General features: G+C 47.4%; 1 protein-coding gene across 1 annotated transcript in view; it reads left to right on the top strand.

The window, feature by feature from the left end:
* The window catches only part of LOC140219238 (uncharacterized), a 301899-nt gene extending 297504 nt beyond the window's left edge, over positions 1–4395 (top strand). The window contains exon 9 of the mRNA XM_072289047.1: positions 4223–4395. Within this exon, the coding sequence (XP_072145148.1) occupies positions 4223–4377 (155 nt within the window). The 3' untranslated portion in view covers positions 4378–4395. The remainder of the gene's footprint in view (positions 1–4222) is intronic.
* The last annotated feature ends 11357 nt before the right edge of the window (positions 4396–15752 follow it).

The raw sequence follows: 15752 nt of genomic DNA, 5'->3' as shown, positions 1-15752 counted from the left end.
GTCGCTAAAAATTGTGAATAGGCTTTTTGAGGATCATTAGATGATACAACTTCCGACCTGTCAGTTTTAGTTACGCTAGCAAGAAACATTTCTTTGTCAAGTGCAACTCCGTTGAATGAAGTGTTTGATAAGGTTGAGTGATTGCGCAGGCGTAGAACTATAGGGTAGTGATCGGTAATATTGGTGGTAACAACGCCAGCATCTAGTGCGTCTGTTAAGCTCGATAATGCCCGATCAATTAAGGTGCCACCGGCAATGTTAGGGCAGCGAGTAGGGAGAGTAATTAAACATTCATACCCAGAACTATTGAAGATGCTTGAATAACTAAAATAATTAGATGAAGTGGTATCCATGAGGTTAATGTTGATATCGGCCATGATTATTGCGTCACAATTAGTGAACGATATTTTTTCTATGACTTGATCAAGGACACTACAAAAGTCAGTAACTAAAGCAGAATGGGAGCAATAAGTGCAGCCAAACATTAAGTTCTTGTCTATACAGAAAACGGGAGAATCAAATTCAACAAATACAGATTCAGAGTAATATTCAACCCCAAGTCATGCCGGCGTTTGCATGGAATGTTAGATGAGACAAATATAGCTGCACCACCATGATTACTGCTCTTTGTGAGAATACTCAGAAGTGTCTGAGTTAAAGCAGAATAGGTTCTTGTCATCATTACTAAGCCATATTTCAGACACACATACATTGAAAAGGTGTTGTGAAGTGTCGAAAACATGTGCTGAAAATCATCAAAATGCCTGCAGAGACTTCTAGCATTTAAGTCAATGACTGAGTCGTTGTCGCGCGACATGAATTTATTCATTAATTTATTCCGGCGTTCATGTTGCCCACTTCTCCACTCTTGTGTCCTGTCTGCACGCGTCACCTCTTTTTTGCATAATGAATTTATTCAGTGCAATTTTTGACACGTAAGAATCCATGGTCGATGGTAATGACATTTAAGGGTTATAATAGAAGCAGTTAGTAGAAAACAGAAAGGTCAGAGTTATGAGCGATGCGACAAATACGGCTCTCATTAGTCTTTCTAGCCTTAATCTGACAATTATCCCTCCACATCTACTTCCAGTTGTTAGCGTTCTTTAGCACCAGTGCTTTGGAAAAGACTGCCTTATTTTGTGGTGTCAAGTGGTCAATAACAAATATAGGAAAGTTGTCATATTTGCCGATGTCACTCAAGCTGAGCCTTGCCTTTCGTGCTTTGCTGATAAAATCATTATTTTTTATACGGAAACAGAATGTAACAATTAAGTTTTTCTTGTCCTTATCTTTAGTAGAGGCTCGATGAGCAACGTCGATATTAGAGGAAGTCACTGAACATAAATTTTTTCTGCCAACTGTCTCCAGTACAGCAACAGAGTCCTCACCCTGATTACAGGGGATACCCCTGATTTCGATGTTGTTAATTCAAGAGTACTGCTCGAGCTCGCAGACCTTGCGGGAAAGTGAACAGTGTTGAAGGCTTTGTTTTCTGCCATAAGTGAGGCATTTTCACTTTGCAGCTTGTCGACCAGATTATTCAGAAACTTTAAATTGGTCTCAAGGCTGTCCATGTGCTTCTTCAGCTCCAGCACAACAACCCCCGAGGTCTTCATGTTAACGATAATCTTGTCAACAATGCGATCAGCCATACGATCAGATTCACTGAGAAGCCTTGACTCCAGTTCAACAATGCTTTAGCGAGCTCAGCACAGGCGGGCATATCTAAGACCACACAACTAAAAAAACACTAAATACATAACGAAAAACCTCATGAAATGACACAAGTAGCGTAAAAAAAAAACAGTTCGTGGCAGCAGCGACAGTAGCAGGATAACAAAGAAAACGACATATGCTGTCGTAACCAACCTGTGCAAGCATAAAGGAATGCGTTAGCTGGTGCGCGAGCACTGCCGCTGCTGCCAAGCATGAAAACCAATCTAAAACGGACCTAAAAGGAAGGCTGCTCAGGTGGGTGAGCTAAATGCATCAGTTTAATTGATTTCGATATATTTCATATAGGCCGCCAGAGAAATCTCCAAATGCGAACACCTTGTCGAGAGTGCTAATTAGCTACCCAGGCGACAACATGTGTGTCCCCATATGTTGTAGGACGACACGCAAGAGATGATTCTCAAAAATCGTAAGCTGCACATGCCTACCACGAGTGTGGAAAACATTTCCCACTGTATCATAACTTTTCGGAATCCGGTGGTCATAAAGAATTCTGAATGACCTAGTGGAAGATAAAAGAGAGACTTCACTGGAGCACACTGAAACATGATATTTCCAAATATATTAAAATGTGCCATCAATTCCAAGTCTTCAACGCAATGTTCAGACCCCGTGGAAACGCAATCGATAGCTCAAAACACTCAGAAAAGCCTTTTCAGATTATAGACCTTGACTTAGCAGAGCCAAGACAAAATAGGAAGGGAGTGCAAACAATCTATGCAAGCTTTCCTAATGGCCGTTGATGAGTGCACACGCATAGTGGCATATAGGCCTGGAAAAGTGTTGCTGTTTGTCAGACGATAGGAATAAAGCAGGACTGATCATGGGAGGGAAGCATCCTGATAAAAACGAAATATGAGCCACTGCTCCGGCCTTGCAGCGATGCAGATGTCCGCGTCGATTGAGACAGTCTGTTCGTGTTCCGCGACCTCCCCCTCTATCTTCTCATAACAAACACTAACGAAATCATAAGTTCAGAAGGCACGCCGCCGAAATTCATGCCTTAACTTTTTCGAGTAGATTACCAGGCACACGCGCAAAACATTGGTTTACCCAAGGTGCGACTATTATGTGTACCAGGAAACGCGTCTACTGATTCTTCGGGCCTCATTGTGCCTAAGGAAGGTTTCTTTGTGTAGCCGCGGTCCGCGTCATTTTGTCTTTTCTGGTTAGAGTTCCCGATGTACCCCTTCTGTTTCAAATATAAGTGGGTCAAACTCATGGCGCGACCCCCGCATATCAAGACCACAAGTTAGCAAAAAATATTTGAATATAAGTCAGGTGCTGTTTTTACGAAGACACTTCTTAAAAACATAAACGTCAGAGATTGGGGTGTCTATATCACTTTTGTATACGCGACGCGAGTAGGAGGTTGTAGACGTTGGCAAACAAAGTCATTCCAACACTATCTTCATTCTTCGTTTTCCTCGCCTTTCATCAAGATCCTATCCATAAGCCATTACATATATTAGCGCAAAACATTGGGAGAAAATCATGCGGTGGACTTTCAACTGCCGACACATTTGTTTACTACCTTTTGAATGTATAGCGAATGTGTTTGTTCCTTTCTGTGTGTCGCTATCGTATAGAGTCAACGTAGTCGTAATTTGTTCGAACCGCCAGCTTGTTGAGTCAAGGTTATTGAGGCTAAGTCATGTCAGCTCTCCATCTCTCAGCATGTTGTCATCTTATATGAGATGGTGAGTATTGCGAAGTGTTTGCGAGATCGTGTCGACCTATAATACACTAAATAAGCTTCGTTCAGCGGATTATAACAGAACTGGTGAACTGCAGGTAAGAGTGCAAGGGGGCCAAATGCGAATTTGTGAACAAGGAAAGTAATACTTGGCTAATTTGGCAAGTGATTAAGCAATTACGGCACTACATTGCGCATGATTTGTTGGATCAGTGCGGCTCCTAGCAGAATACTTGGAACAAAGAATTCGCCAAATGCGATTAGTCCTACAATAAAGTTTTGGAGATGCTATCGGTATTCAATATCACATCCACGCAAGTGCGATCTCAACAATTCCACGTCCTTCCGTCGGCTCGAAACTGTCCCTCTTATTTCCGCGGCCCTCAGATAAAATCGTTGCTTTGAGTTTCGTTTCCCACTTCCGTATATACGGCGACGAAACTTCGTGGCAAAACTGCACCCTTTAGCCTTCAAGAAATAACGTCATTCGCCCCAATTCCCGTGATAGGCGCCGTCAATTATCACCTGCCGTGACCTGCAGACCTGTTGTTTTTCTGTATGTTTTTCTTTTATGTGTGGATTTTCCTACTTTGGTACGATGCCCTCCCCCACCCCCCCCCCCCCCCCACCTGTTGTGCGATTTCTTTTCAAGTGCCCAGCTGTCGTTTCTGTCTTTGCCTTATCTATATTCCGTCAGGTTAATATAAGATGAATTCTGCGTATTAGGGTGTGCTTCTTATTGATGCAAAGAAAGATTTCATATTCTCCTTTACTTTGTTTCTAACACAGGTAACCCGCTGTGTCTATCCTGGGCGAAGAAAGGTGCTGCGAAAAATTCTATCAACAGCTGTCTTCTTAGCTGGAAATCTACATGCGCTGGTCCGGTAATCGACGTGAGAGAAGCTGATAAGGTTGTCTGCGAATTATGGAACAAAAGGGTGTAATAAAAGACACTATAAATAGCAAGGAGGCGTTGTGCGCTGCTGTGCTGTGTTTTTGAACTGAGAAAGGGACTCTACGTTGATGATCATGTAGCGCCCACAACGCGGGGACGCCAAGGTTGGCGCCCTCAGCCGGCTGCGAAAGACGAGAAGAATATAAATACGGGCGGCGCGTGCTCGAGGCGCAAGCACGGCACGAGCAGTTCTATTCTGCAAGCATGTTACATTGGTCGGTCCTCTTGTTCTGGAACTCTGCTGCGACCCTTCGGTTCCTGACCTGACCTGGCCTATGAGGTAACCGACCCCATGCACCCTGCCGTGCTCGGGAAACCTTCCGCCTGACGCTATCTCGCGCCCACGGGACGTCTCCAGCTATGGGTGCCCACGTTCTGGCGCAAGAACCCGCAGGTTTGTTTCGGGCAGGTCGAAGCCATCTTCGATCTGCATCACATCACCTCGGAGACTTCTCGGTTTCGACACTTACTTTGCAACCTGTCTCCTGAGGTGGCTCAATAGGTAGTGGACGTCATCGCTGCAGCTTTCGATGATGCCACGTACTAGCAAATCAAGCAATGTAACTTAGACCGCACCACGGCTTTTGAAAGTGCGCGCCTCCAGCACCTGCTTACCTCCGAGGAGCTTGGAGTTTGCCGCCACTCCCGGCTGCTTAACAGCATGCGACAGCTCCTGAGCACGGTGCGCTGTTGAGCTCTCTCTCTCTGCAGTGCTTGCCGCAGTCCACCCGCATTATCTTGGCCGCTGCAGCCGACTTGACCCTCAACCGCTTCACTGATCGAACTTTACCTCTATCGCCACGTACGCTCAGCGGTCTCTTCCTCTCAACCGTGGCCTGCTGCGCACGTTCCGGTGGGTCTTCATCGTAACCGATGACAATCATGCCATCCTCCTCTCCGACTTCCTGACCCATTTCGACGTCGATGTCAGCATGCGCCGCCATCGCCTGATTGGCAGCAAGACGCGCCTCTCCATACCTGGCATTCTGTTGGCTGTAACTTCCACTGGCACCCGCGCGCTCGTCCCACCATGCCCGTGCACTAGAATCCTCAAAGACTTTCCGGAGGTCACGAGGCCATGTAATTTAAATCAGCCACTTAGCAGTGTAACCCACCACATTGTCACGCGTGGTCCACCCGTCACAGCTCGTCGGTGCTGCTGCTTCGGTGAGCGTCTAGTGACTGTTAAACGGGAATTCGATCACATGCTCCAGCTGGGTTTTATTCGTCTTCCGACCAGCACTTGGGCCTCGCCACTCCATCTGGTGCCCAAAAAATAACTGGGTGGCTGGCGCCGATGCGACGACTACCGGGTCAGCGCTCACACGGTCCACGATATCTATCCCCTTTCATAGATTCAATATTTCACAGGCCATTTGGAAGGATGCAAGATCTTTAGCAAAGCGGACGTTGTCAAAGCGTATCTCCAAATCCCCGTTGAGCCTGCCGATATCCAGAAGACGGCCATTACTACACCCTTCGGCCTCTGAGCACGTGCCCATGCCCTGTTGGCTACGAAACGCTGCTCAAACTTTCCAGAGATTCATTGCCGTGGTAACGCGCGGCCTCGCTGCTGTATTCGCCTACATCGACGACATCCTCGTCGCGAGTCCCACTCAATATAAGGTTCCTGTATATGCTATACAGGAGCACTAACTCAATACTATCATGAGCGCCACCTTCGGGAACTCTTTCGACGCCTTCAACAATTTCGCTCCTTGTAAAACCCCAGAGAGGCGTCTTCGAGTCTTCCGAGCTCGAGTTCCTGGCTCAACGCATCTCGGCACTGGAAATTTGTTCGTTTCCCTCTCACGTCCAGGCGTGAAAAACTTCCCGACAACCACTGGCCTACGCCAGCTGCATGAGTACCGGGGAATTTCCCGCGCCGCTTTATTCCGCACTGCGCCGACCTTCTGCGCCCACTGGTTGGCCGTCTTCGCACAACCAAAAGCTCCTCAACCACCATTTCCTGGTCTCCCAAAGCTCAAGCTGCTAACAGGGCTGCTAAACCAGCCTTCGCCGAATCGGTACTTCTTATCCACCCGAGGACCAACGTGCCCAGTCGCATTATGGTGCACGCTTCCATAGTGGCCATACTGTTCTCCAACAGAAAACTCACTCCGAGTGGCACCCACTGGGTTTCTTCTTTCGGAACCTCCAACCTGCCGAGACTCTCCGCAGCGTTTTGGGCTGCTCGCCGTCCACTCCACCATACCTCACTTCCGGCACTTGGAGGGCCAGCCAACTGCGAATACACGCAATATTGCTGCGCGACTGGCTGCTCGAGGCACTCGCTCGGAAAAACACTTCTGTGAAGCAGGTATCTCGGCACCAGAAAGCAGTATCGAGAGTTTTTCGTGTTACTCTACAAGTTTCTCATTGACGTTTTTATCTGAATAAAGTTTTTCATACCCTACCATATTTTTTGTCTAATTTTAATATTTCAGAAGTTGAACAATTAATTAAGACTGATTTTGTAATTAGGCGGAATGCAAAAAATAATCTGAGTATCTTCAAGCAGCGGCAAGCAACCTTACCTTGGTTTTGTCGAGCTACGTGGCATTTGCATGTCCTTATATCTTGGTGCATGATGGGACAACCTGTATGTCTAAAACTTTCGCGTGTCTGTTAGAAATTACTGGTATTTGACGTTACAGGATCGATGTTCGGTCCAGTATTTTATTTCGCTGACCTCTACGGACGGACTGTACAATGCAAAAGATATTCCTAACGCTCGAGCATGAAAGCCACATTAAGCGGCGTTCCATATGAATATTTTCAAGCGTAATTCACGTGTTCCCATGTATTTGCTTTTTTGTCTTTCTACGGCGCATATCTACGTGTACATTGTAGACGACGCCTTGAGCTCAAGGCGTCGTCTACAAAATCAGTTGTGCCGACTGTCCGGCGTCGTACATCGGGGAAACCAAAAATCTAAAAGAAAGGATTAGACAACACGAGAACGACGTCAGAACATTCAACCGTATTCGCAGTGCGGTCGCTGAACACTCTGAAGACGCCGACCACAAAATTGCTTTCCAGGAAACTGAAATCCTTCAAACAGAAACGAACTGGCGAAAGAGACTACTACTGGAGTCATGGCACATTCAGAATACGGGGAATAACATAAACCGCGTGAAGGGCAACCTACCCTCGGTGTATGTCCATGGCCTTGGCGACATGACGAAAAGAAGAAAAGGACGCACAGCTAGGTAGACTCCCGGTTGTTTCACCAACACAAAAACAAAAAACGTCGGCGCGACCCTGTAACCTCTCCCCCCCCCCCCCCCGGCCTCCCATCAAGGGCACCCTCGTGAACACTCCCCCCAGCACCGGTCATCCCAGCACCATGGAAGCCGTCAACAACGCCCCCTCCTTTCCTTTTGTTTCCCCCCACCTTTCTGTCGGTGAAGTGTCTCCCCACCTCCCGTGCTCCCCCCTCCTTTCTTCAAAAAAGACTCTTTAAAAGCGGCGCATCGCCACCCCCCGAAGTACAACCCCCTGAAGAAGGAGCCGAATGGGCTCCGAAACGTCGGGCTAATAAAATTCAGTTATTTGGTTGGAGTCAGTCTCAAGTCCTAACGTTCAACGTACACGGCAGCCATACGGCGAATAATTTCCTTTTGGAAAACACCTTCAGCTGTCACAGCATTCACGGTACCCCGCTGCTCAAGTTCTGAAGTGTCCATTACGTCACGCAACTATGTTCAATCCAGTGTATGAGAGCATTAAAGAACATTTACTCTCACATCTGTGTGTCACTTTGGTAAAGGAAAGATGCCTGTGTGCTACGCGCATGCCTCGCAGATAATTAACCGAACCATTATTGCGCGGTGTGGGTAGGCTCACTTCCTTTTAATTCGCCCTCGTTCATTAGAAATGCGAAGATAGAATGGAATATACAAATGTTTGATAAAGGGCAAAAAAGTGTCACTGGAAAGAAAGTTCCCTGCACGTATACACAAAACCTCGCAACAAGATATTTAAATATACGTATAAGTCTCCAATAAATCTACGTAACTAAGAAAAAGTCACTGTATATACTGCGTCAAACAAGGCAAATAAACATGTAGCGCAATCACAGATTCACAGAATCATAGATCTCGCCCGCATTTCATACACTCCATTCGATGTATCGCGTGCGACGGAAGGCGGCACGCTTGCTCTCCGCTTTTGTGCTTTGCGCACGCAAGACTGAGCCACCATCGTCGGCTCACCCATTCCACCCCCCCCCCACCCCCTATTCTTTCACTCGCACATACAGCATGCGGCGCGCGGTCACGACGTTAATGAGAGCAGCATTCCGGGCAAGTTGGTAATCCATTGCTTAAATGATATTGCGCGACATAATAACGACACGGACGTGAGGACACCGCCAAGATCCACGGACAAACTGGGCGTGGCCTCAATGATCGGCTCCGCGAACACAGCAACAATTTAAAAAACGGCTCTGGTCGTTTCTTGGCGATCCACAGTCGCGATCATGGGTGCAAGCCTCTTGAGGATCAATGCACGATTGTTTCCCGTGGCAGTACGCAGCTTATCCGTGAGATATCTGAAGCGCAGATGATCGCGAAATTGGGTGATGCGTGTGTTAGCTTACCGTCTCTGGCTCTCACAGAAAAAGAATTAAGTTACTTGGACGCGGCATCACATGACACGTAACCATGTTACATGAATTCGCACTTCATTTCCTTGTAAGCGCATGCGCGATCTACGTTGCCTGCCATGTATAAATGACGCAGTGGCACAATAAACTTAGTTGAAAGTTTGCGCTTGGTGTGTCGTCTTCTCTCACGTCCGTGTCGTTTTTATGTCGCGCAATATCATTTAAGTCACGACGTTATTGCCCTGAGACTTCATACGAAACATGAGGGTGACGGCGACAGCAGGAATGCGCCTGGGGTCTTCATATAATTGCTATCACAATAATATAATAATAGCATCCGGCAACCGAAGCGTACCGTGGCCGATTACTTTCCGCAAAAGAAGTAACGAACCGTCACCATGTGACCATTCGCTGCGCCGCAACAATGATTTTTTGTGGGGGGGGGGGGGGGGGCACCGAAATTAAAAAGCCCCAAGGAAAATATGTTGGCCCCAATTGAATGCCTACTTTGCGTACCTAATGTGGCTACCGAATGAATATCGAAGAAAAACGTGAGACGCTTGGTCCACCGAGAACCATACGCATAGTTCTCGGCATTTTACATCGGCGAGACAAGGCTTTCCGGAGAGGTTGCGCTCAAGTCTTCCGTCAAGTCTTCACAGTGATGGCGGTGAGCGACCATTGTTACTTTTTCTCGTCTGCTAGCCAGAAGGCGTCCAAAACTCTGCCAGTCGAAAATTCACTTGGCCAGAGAAAACCACACGCGCACCGAAGTACGCCGCGCGGTGGTTTCGGGGCAACACAAGAAAAACGCATGCGCTCTGGCTGGCTCTGGCAGTCCGCGGGTAGGGTAGCGAGAATTTTAAAAAAATTAAGAGGCTCAATGTGTCCTCACGAATAAAAGCCAAAGTAGAAAAAATAAATAAGAACGTAGTTACCCTGGCTGTCTTTAGTGTCTTGACATGGATGCTTTGGCGTAGGTGAAAAAGAATGTTGATATTTTTTTATGCGACATGACGGCACAAATGAGCCACCACAACGCTTCGTCTCATCGTATCTCGCTGCGTGTTTTGTCAGCTTGTCTGATAGTGCGTTGATTTGGCTTGTCTCGTTGTATGTTCCGATCTAAGACTAGAAAAGTCAATGCACCTTTGGCGTCAAATGTTTATAACAACATTAAGCCCACAAAGTTCCGGAATTGAAAATCTAAAGCACGACTTTGGAAATATCAATGCAACTTTCGCATCAAAAGTTTCTTAGAACTTTATAGCCATAAAATGTCAGAATGGAAATCCAAGCGCTCCCGATTCCGCGGCTTCAGCGAGATGCCATGAAGAGCCCGCTCGCCATTAAAACGCCTTTGAAACTTTGTGCTTCGATAGGCCTCCTTGCTTTATGCGACTTCCGGTGGATGGGCGTTGCCGCGAAATCCAGCCCGATTTCGATATGTTCGCGCTAAAATGTTTTTCCGAGCATGAAAAGGACATTCTAGACAAAATCGAGCATGATTCCCGGCGCCGGGGGTTGTTTTGGCCGGCGGCGCATGGACAGCACGAAAAAATTTCGGGGGGGGGGGGGGCTGAAAAGCCCCCCCCCTGGCTGCGCCCCTGCTTAGTACATATTGTTCCCAATAGCAGCCGCCAGTAATTCTTTCGTTACTGAGATTTACTAAGGTAATTGCAATTAGTTACCCAACTCGAGAAGTACTGACCTGATTATGAAACTGTCGATGAGGCACTTGTAGGCGCCCCCAAATGACATCTAACTGCAGTGTTTTCAGCGACGTACTAATTGCCTACAATTTTTTTCCTGCTGACAAAGAAGCCTCTTGAAATATGAAAAATACCAAGTGACTGCGCTCCCACCAGCATCATAAAGCAGCGCCCTCAAATAAGCTGATTGAAAGCAACTGCATGCCTGTCGCTAACTCGAAGAGACAGCACATCACTTACGGAAGGAGAACCAACAGCAGGTTTCGTGGCTTCGAAGCTATTTCTTGCTCTCATTTTAATGTCATTCTTATTATCCGTCTCTCAAGACCGGCTGATAATGTTGATAACGAAATCTCCTTGATAACGCAGCTGAAGCGCCGCTCTGACACGCAAGAAACGCGAAAAGCAATGTAATAGGCATAGAATGTTTCAAAATCCCGGCTTCGCTCACACCGCATCGACAGAGTGTGCGCGCAGCTATATTTCGCGCCAGAAACTTGCTGCGGACCAAATTGAACATAAAGTGACGATTTTATTTTTGATAAGAGTGTATACGTGCTGCTAAAACATGTTCGTGGCAAAAAATAAAAGTGAAATAAAAATATCGGGAAGTGTCGCACGTGTGGAGAAAAGGCAAAAGCGAAGCGTTCAAAAAAGTAAATATACGTCTTCTAAATTAGCCCAATTGGTAGTCGGAACACCTGCACAAAAAAACTAAACAAAACAAAAAGAATATAAGATTTCAGTGTGTCCTTGTTATCTTTGAAGTCGCAATCGCCTTCGAACACCAGCTGTTGCCTAGAGGACGTGTTCGAGTAGGTCTCCTCCAGCCACCCAGTACCGAGTCCGCTTCGTCACATCTTCAGTGGCTTTTTTGATGACCAACGCTGAAATTCTACGGAGTCATCCGTTATCCCCGCCTTGAGCTAATCTGACGTCTGTTTCGATCATGATAAGGACGATATTTCACATAACCCGAAAGAAAGAAATTGAGTGGAGAGAGGTTAGGTGACCTAGCCAACCAATTTACAAGCCCGTAGCTTCCAGTCTATTGCGCATGAAAACTTGCATCCGGCCCGTTTTCGTGCTTGGCTGCTGCTGTGTGCTGGCGCCCCATCTCGCTGACACAAGAGAAGTGGAAGACATGACAGCGCGACTTCACTGAGGAACTGATCCCCGCCCCCCCTCCTTCAAGTATTTCGTCCACGTAACGCTGTCCAGTCAGTGTGTCATCAAAGAAGATGGGACCGGCGTAAATTCTGAACCCCACATTGAACGACCACTGGCACTGGTGCCGAGTAAGCTTTACCCAGTGTGGATTGTAGTCAGTCCAATAGTCTGCATTATGCAAATTTACCTGGCCGTTTCTGAAGAAAGTGGCTTCATCTATGCGCATGATGTTGTCCCTATCTTCCAAGCATTGGTGCAGGTTAAGATGATACGGGTGAAAGGCCGTCACTTAGAATCCTTCAAACTCATGACTTGGAAATTGACGCCTGGTCACCCACGTCCCGCACGCTGTCATGAGGGTTTGTGGCCATAAATGCTAGAACATCCGCGCACAGGCTAGGACTCAAAGGTGGATTCCTCCGCCGCTATCTCTTGAAGCTGCCGGTTTGTCGCAGGTTTTCATAATTTATGATGACAGTCGATGCGTTTGGTCTACCACCACACTTCCATAAGTGATATGTGTTTGCGACCTTCCTTTTGTTGGTATTTGCAGCCCCCAAGGCAAGGATCATGTTTGCCTTCTGCACAATAGAGAGACATGGCGACTGGGTCGAAACAAAGCGCACCTTTAGACCTTTGCACTGACGTTGGGAATTTGTTTTTGTGGTCATAGTTATTGTGGCAAAAAAAGAAATAAAAATGCCATCCGTGCACTTTATCTACGCTAAGACAACTATCACAGCTTGTTTCCAACAAACACCAAACGCGACGTGTTACTTCAGCCGTGGCACGGTAGATAAGGAACTAGCTCGATCACGATGTTTTTCTTGATTAACAACGTTCCTGTTTAAGCTGATGGTTAGGCCGGCGAATGTGCGCAGCAAAACCTCGCCAAGCGATGACGTCATCGCGCGCGCCTGCACTACTTCACCGTAGCTTTGCCTCGCCGCGCCGTACGGAGGCCGCGCATGGACAAATGCGGATCTAAGCCCTGACGTCACCACGGGGGTATAAAAGCAGCTCCGCTCCACCGCCGCGCCAACAGAACAGCCGGGCCGGCCTCGGAAACTCCGGCGCTTTGGTGGCAAAGGTAATTGGCGCCATCCATTAGGAGGGCGGGAAAGCAACTCCGCTTCCCTAGCACTGCCTCCGAGATCTGCGCGCGCTGATCCAGGAGGCCGTGCCCTTTCGCCCCTCCTCTCAACTCCTCTCCCCTTGCCCTCCCTCGCAACTCTCGTACTTTCGAGTGTCTCCGCGCGGGCCCGCCGGCTCGGCGCCAGCTTAGGCCTCTGCATGAAGTTTCATGTTTCGTTATCTGCTGTTATCGGGAAGCGTGCGCTCCTGTGCGTTGACCGGCGTGGGCAGTTTCGTGGTCCACAATAGTTGTGTGCTTGTGTTCCGCGATGTTTCTCCCGTTTCACGACTCGCACCGCTCGTGCATCGTTCAGTGGTGCACGAATACCTTAAAAACATGTTTGGCAAGGTTCTTCCGGATGTCTAACGACAACAGGTGAGCGCGCAGACCCAAGGACATAAGACGCATGTACACGAACACTGCCCTGTGAATGAGTGTGCCCCCTGAGTTTCCGGACGTCGTTGCGCCTTGATTATGCTACAATTCCCTCTTACCGGTAGAGAAAGCAGACAAATAGATGTTCCTCCTCATTGTCACCTGGTCTATGACTTGTTTTTCTATGCCAAGTCTCATTCTGCAACTTCAGTAACTCGCCCAGCTTTCCATTTCGCCATCAGTGCTTTTTCTGTGTGTCACCGTTCTACAAACGTACTAGCACCTGAAAAATTGCTGTTTGTGTTTATGTATTATCTCAGTCATTGCCGATGGGAAAACCACGCGAACAGCCTTCATGTGTACGCATGATACGCTTTCTTTTTTTCTGGAAAGCATGAGCATTACAAATGTCCTATATGCAGATTTTTGCAGTTCGTCTTTATCACAGAAAGGAGTGCCCGGTAGGTATGGCTAAGTGCCTTAAGTGGCGTAATTTTACTGCTAACCATTGCATTCGTGATGAAAGAAAAGTCGTGTTTTTAGCTTATTTCACCTGGTCTTTGATTGAACAATAGGCCTTTCTGCGAATGTTTTCTCTGTGCTGCTGCAAAAGCTGAGTCTACCTTCTGCTCCCCCTTGCCATCATTACTCAAATTGTGGCCAAGTGCAAAATAATGTAATAATGTGTATTTTCGTTCTTGGTACAACGTTAATTTTGTTCTGCCATGTCTTTTTCATTTTGTTCAGTAGTAATAAACATGTCGCGGATTTCATATACCTTTGTGCAGGTTTATAAGTAAGTTCTTGTTTTTTTTCTTGGTATGGCTGTCACTAAAACAATCTTAGCATTTTATTATATTTTTAGGTGTTTTGCGTATCATTGTTCTTGCCATTGCAAGTGAATTTTCCCTTTCTTTAGTTGTCATGACTCTGTCATACATGTCGTCCAGTTTTGCGCAATATCTCATCGAGTATACCAGAAGCTCTCAGTGCACATATCAGAAGCTCTTCTACACTTTAGTCTTTAGGGCATTATATTATTACGATATTATCGGCAGATACCCGAGAGACGAGCCGCCGCGAGAACGACGACGAAGTGGGTCTGTGCCCTTGGCGCGAGTGCCCTTGGCACTCGTTCGTTGCGGCGGCTGTTCGGCGTCGTTCGGATCGCAACAGTGAGCTTTCGGGGTTTTGGCTAAGTGTCGGGCGGACTTAGTCCAGCTTTGTAGTTACCTAGCAGGGTTTTAAGATGAATTTACATTGTCTGCTACGGAGATAGAGCCACAAATGTCTAAATGTTCTCCAGGGGACGGCACGGGGCGATCTCCGCCCTGGTCGGCCTCGCTACCACCTGATCAAATGCCTCTTGAAGCTTTCTTTCGTAGTGGGGTGAGCAGCATTCCTGCGGCGCTGGTGCCTCTGCATGGAGGAGCCATCCGGCTCAACAACTCGAAGGCAGTGCAGGCGGAACTTCAGGCGGCAACGCATCACTACTTGCACATCACTGATGTGCGACAGTTTGGCAGAGGTGGGATTGTTTGCCGTTCGCCAGACCAGGCGTGTGTGTACGACTTACTTAAGTGCTCATCATTTGGATCGATGCAAGTAAGTGCCTTCATTCCCCCGCATCTTGCCTGCACTAAGGGAATAGTTCGTGGTGTAGACTCCTCCTTAAGTCCGACAGAGACCCTAGAAAAGCTCTCCGCGGCTGGAGTAATTGCTGTTTACCGGTGCAACAGAATGGTGGACAATACACGAGTCCCTACTGAGTCAGTAATTGCCACGTTTGCAGGTACATCTTGCCCTTCAGAGATAAAAGTCTGGCCTCTAATATTCAGAGTGGACCCGCTTGCCTCGCGTCCATTACAATGTCGAAATTGTTGGCGCTATGGTCACAGCATGGGTGGTTGCAAATCCAGCCTTCGTTGTTGCGTCTGCGGCGGGAGCCATTCCGCTAGTAATTGCTCGGCCGAGTCGGACTCTTGCTGCCTCTGTGGTGGAGCCCACAAAGCTGATTGCTCAAACTGCCCTGCGAGAACTCAAGAAGTCCTAATAATGGAGGTTATGGACAAAAGGCGCTGCTCACGTCAAGAGGCAATTGCGGCGGTAAAAGAAAGAGCCCATGGTTATGCGAGTGTGACAGCACGAACCCAAGCTGTCGTTGATGGAAGCCTGTCAGAGGTAATCGCACAAGCTATTGAAAAGTCTATGGCTAAAATTATGGAGCGCATAGTAGAAAGCGTCACAGAATGCTTCAATGGACTGGTTACCTCAAAGTTAGAAAAATTATTACCGAGTGTTACTGCCCTGCCATCATGCTCTGACATGAATGCTTGTTTAACCCACTCTCAGGAAAATGGAGC

The sequence above is a fragment of the Dermacentor andersoni genome, chromosome 7, assembly GCF_023375885.2.
Source record: "Dermacentor andersoni chromosome 7, qqDerAnde1_hic_scaffold, whole genome shotgun sequence".
Lineage (NCBI taxonomy): Eukaryota > Metazoa > Arthropoda > Arachnida > Ixodida > Ixodidae > Dermacentor > Dermacentor andersoni.
This window is presented reverse-complemented; position numbering and strand designations above follow the sequence as displayed.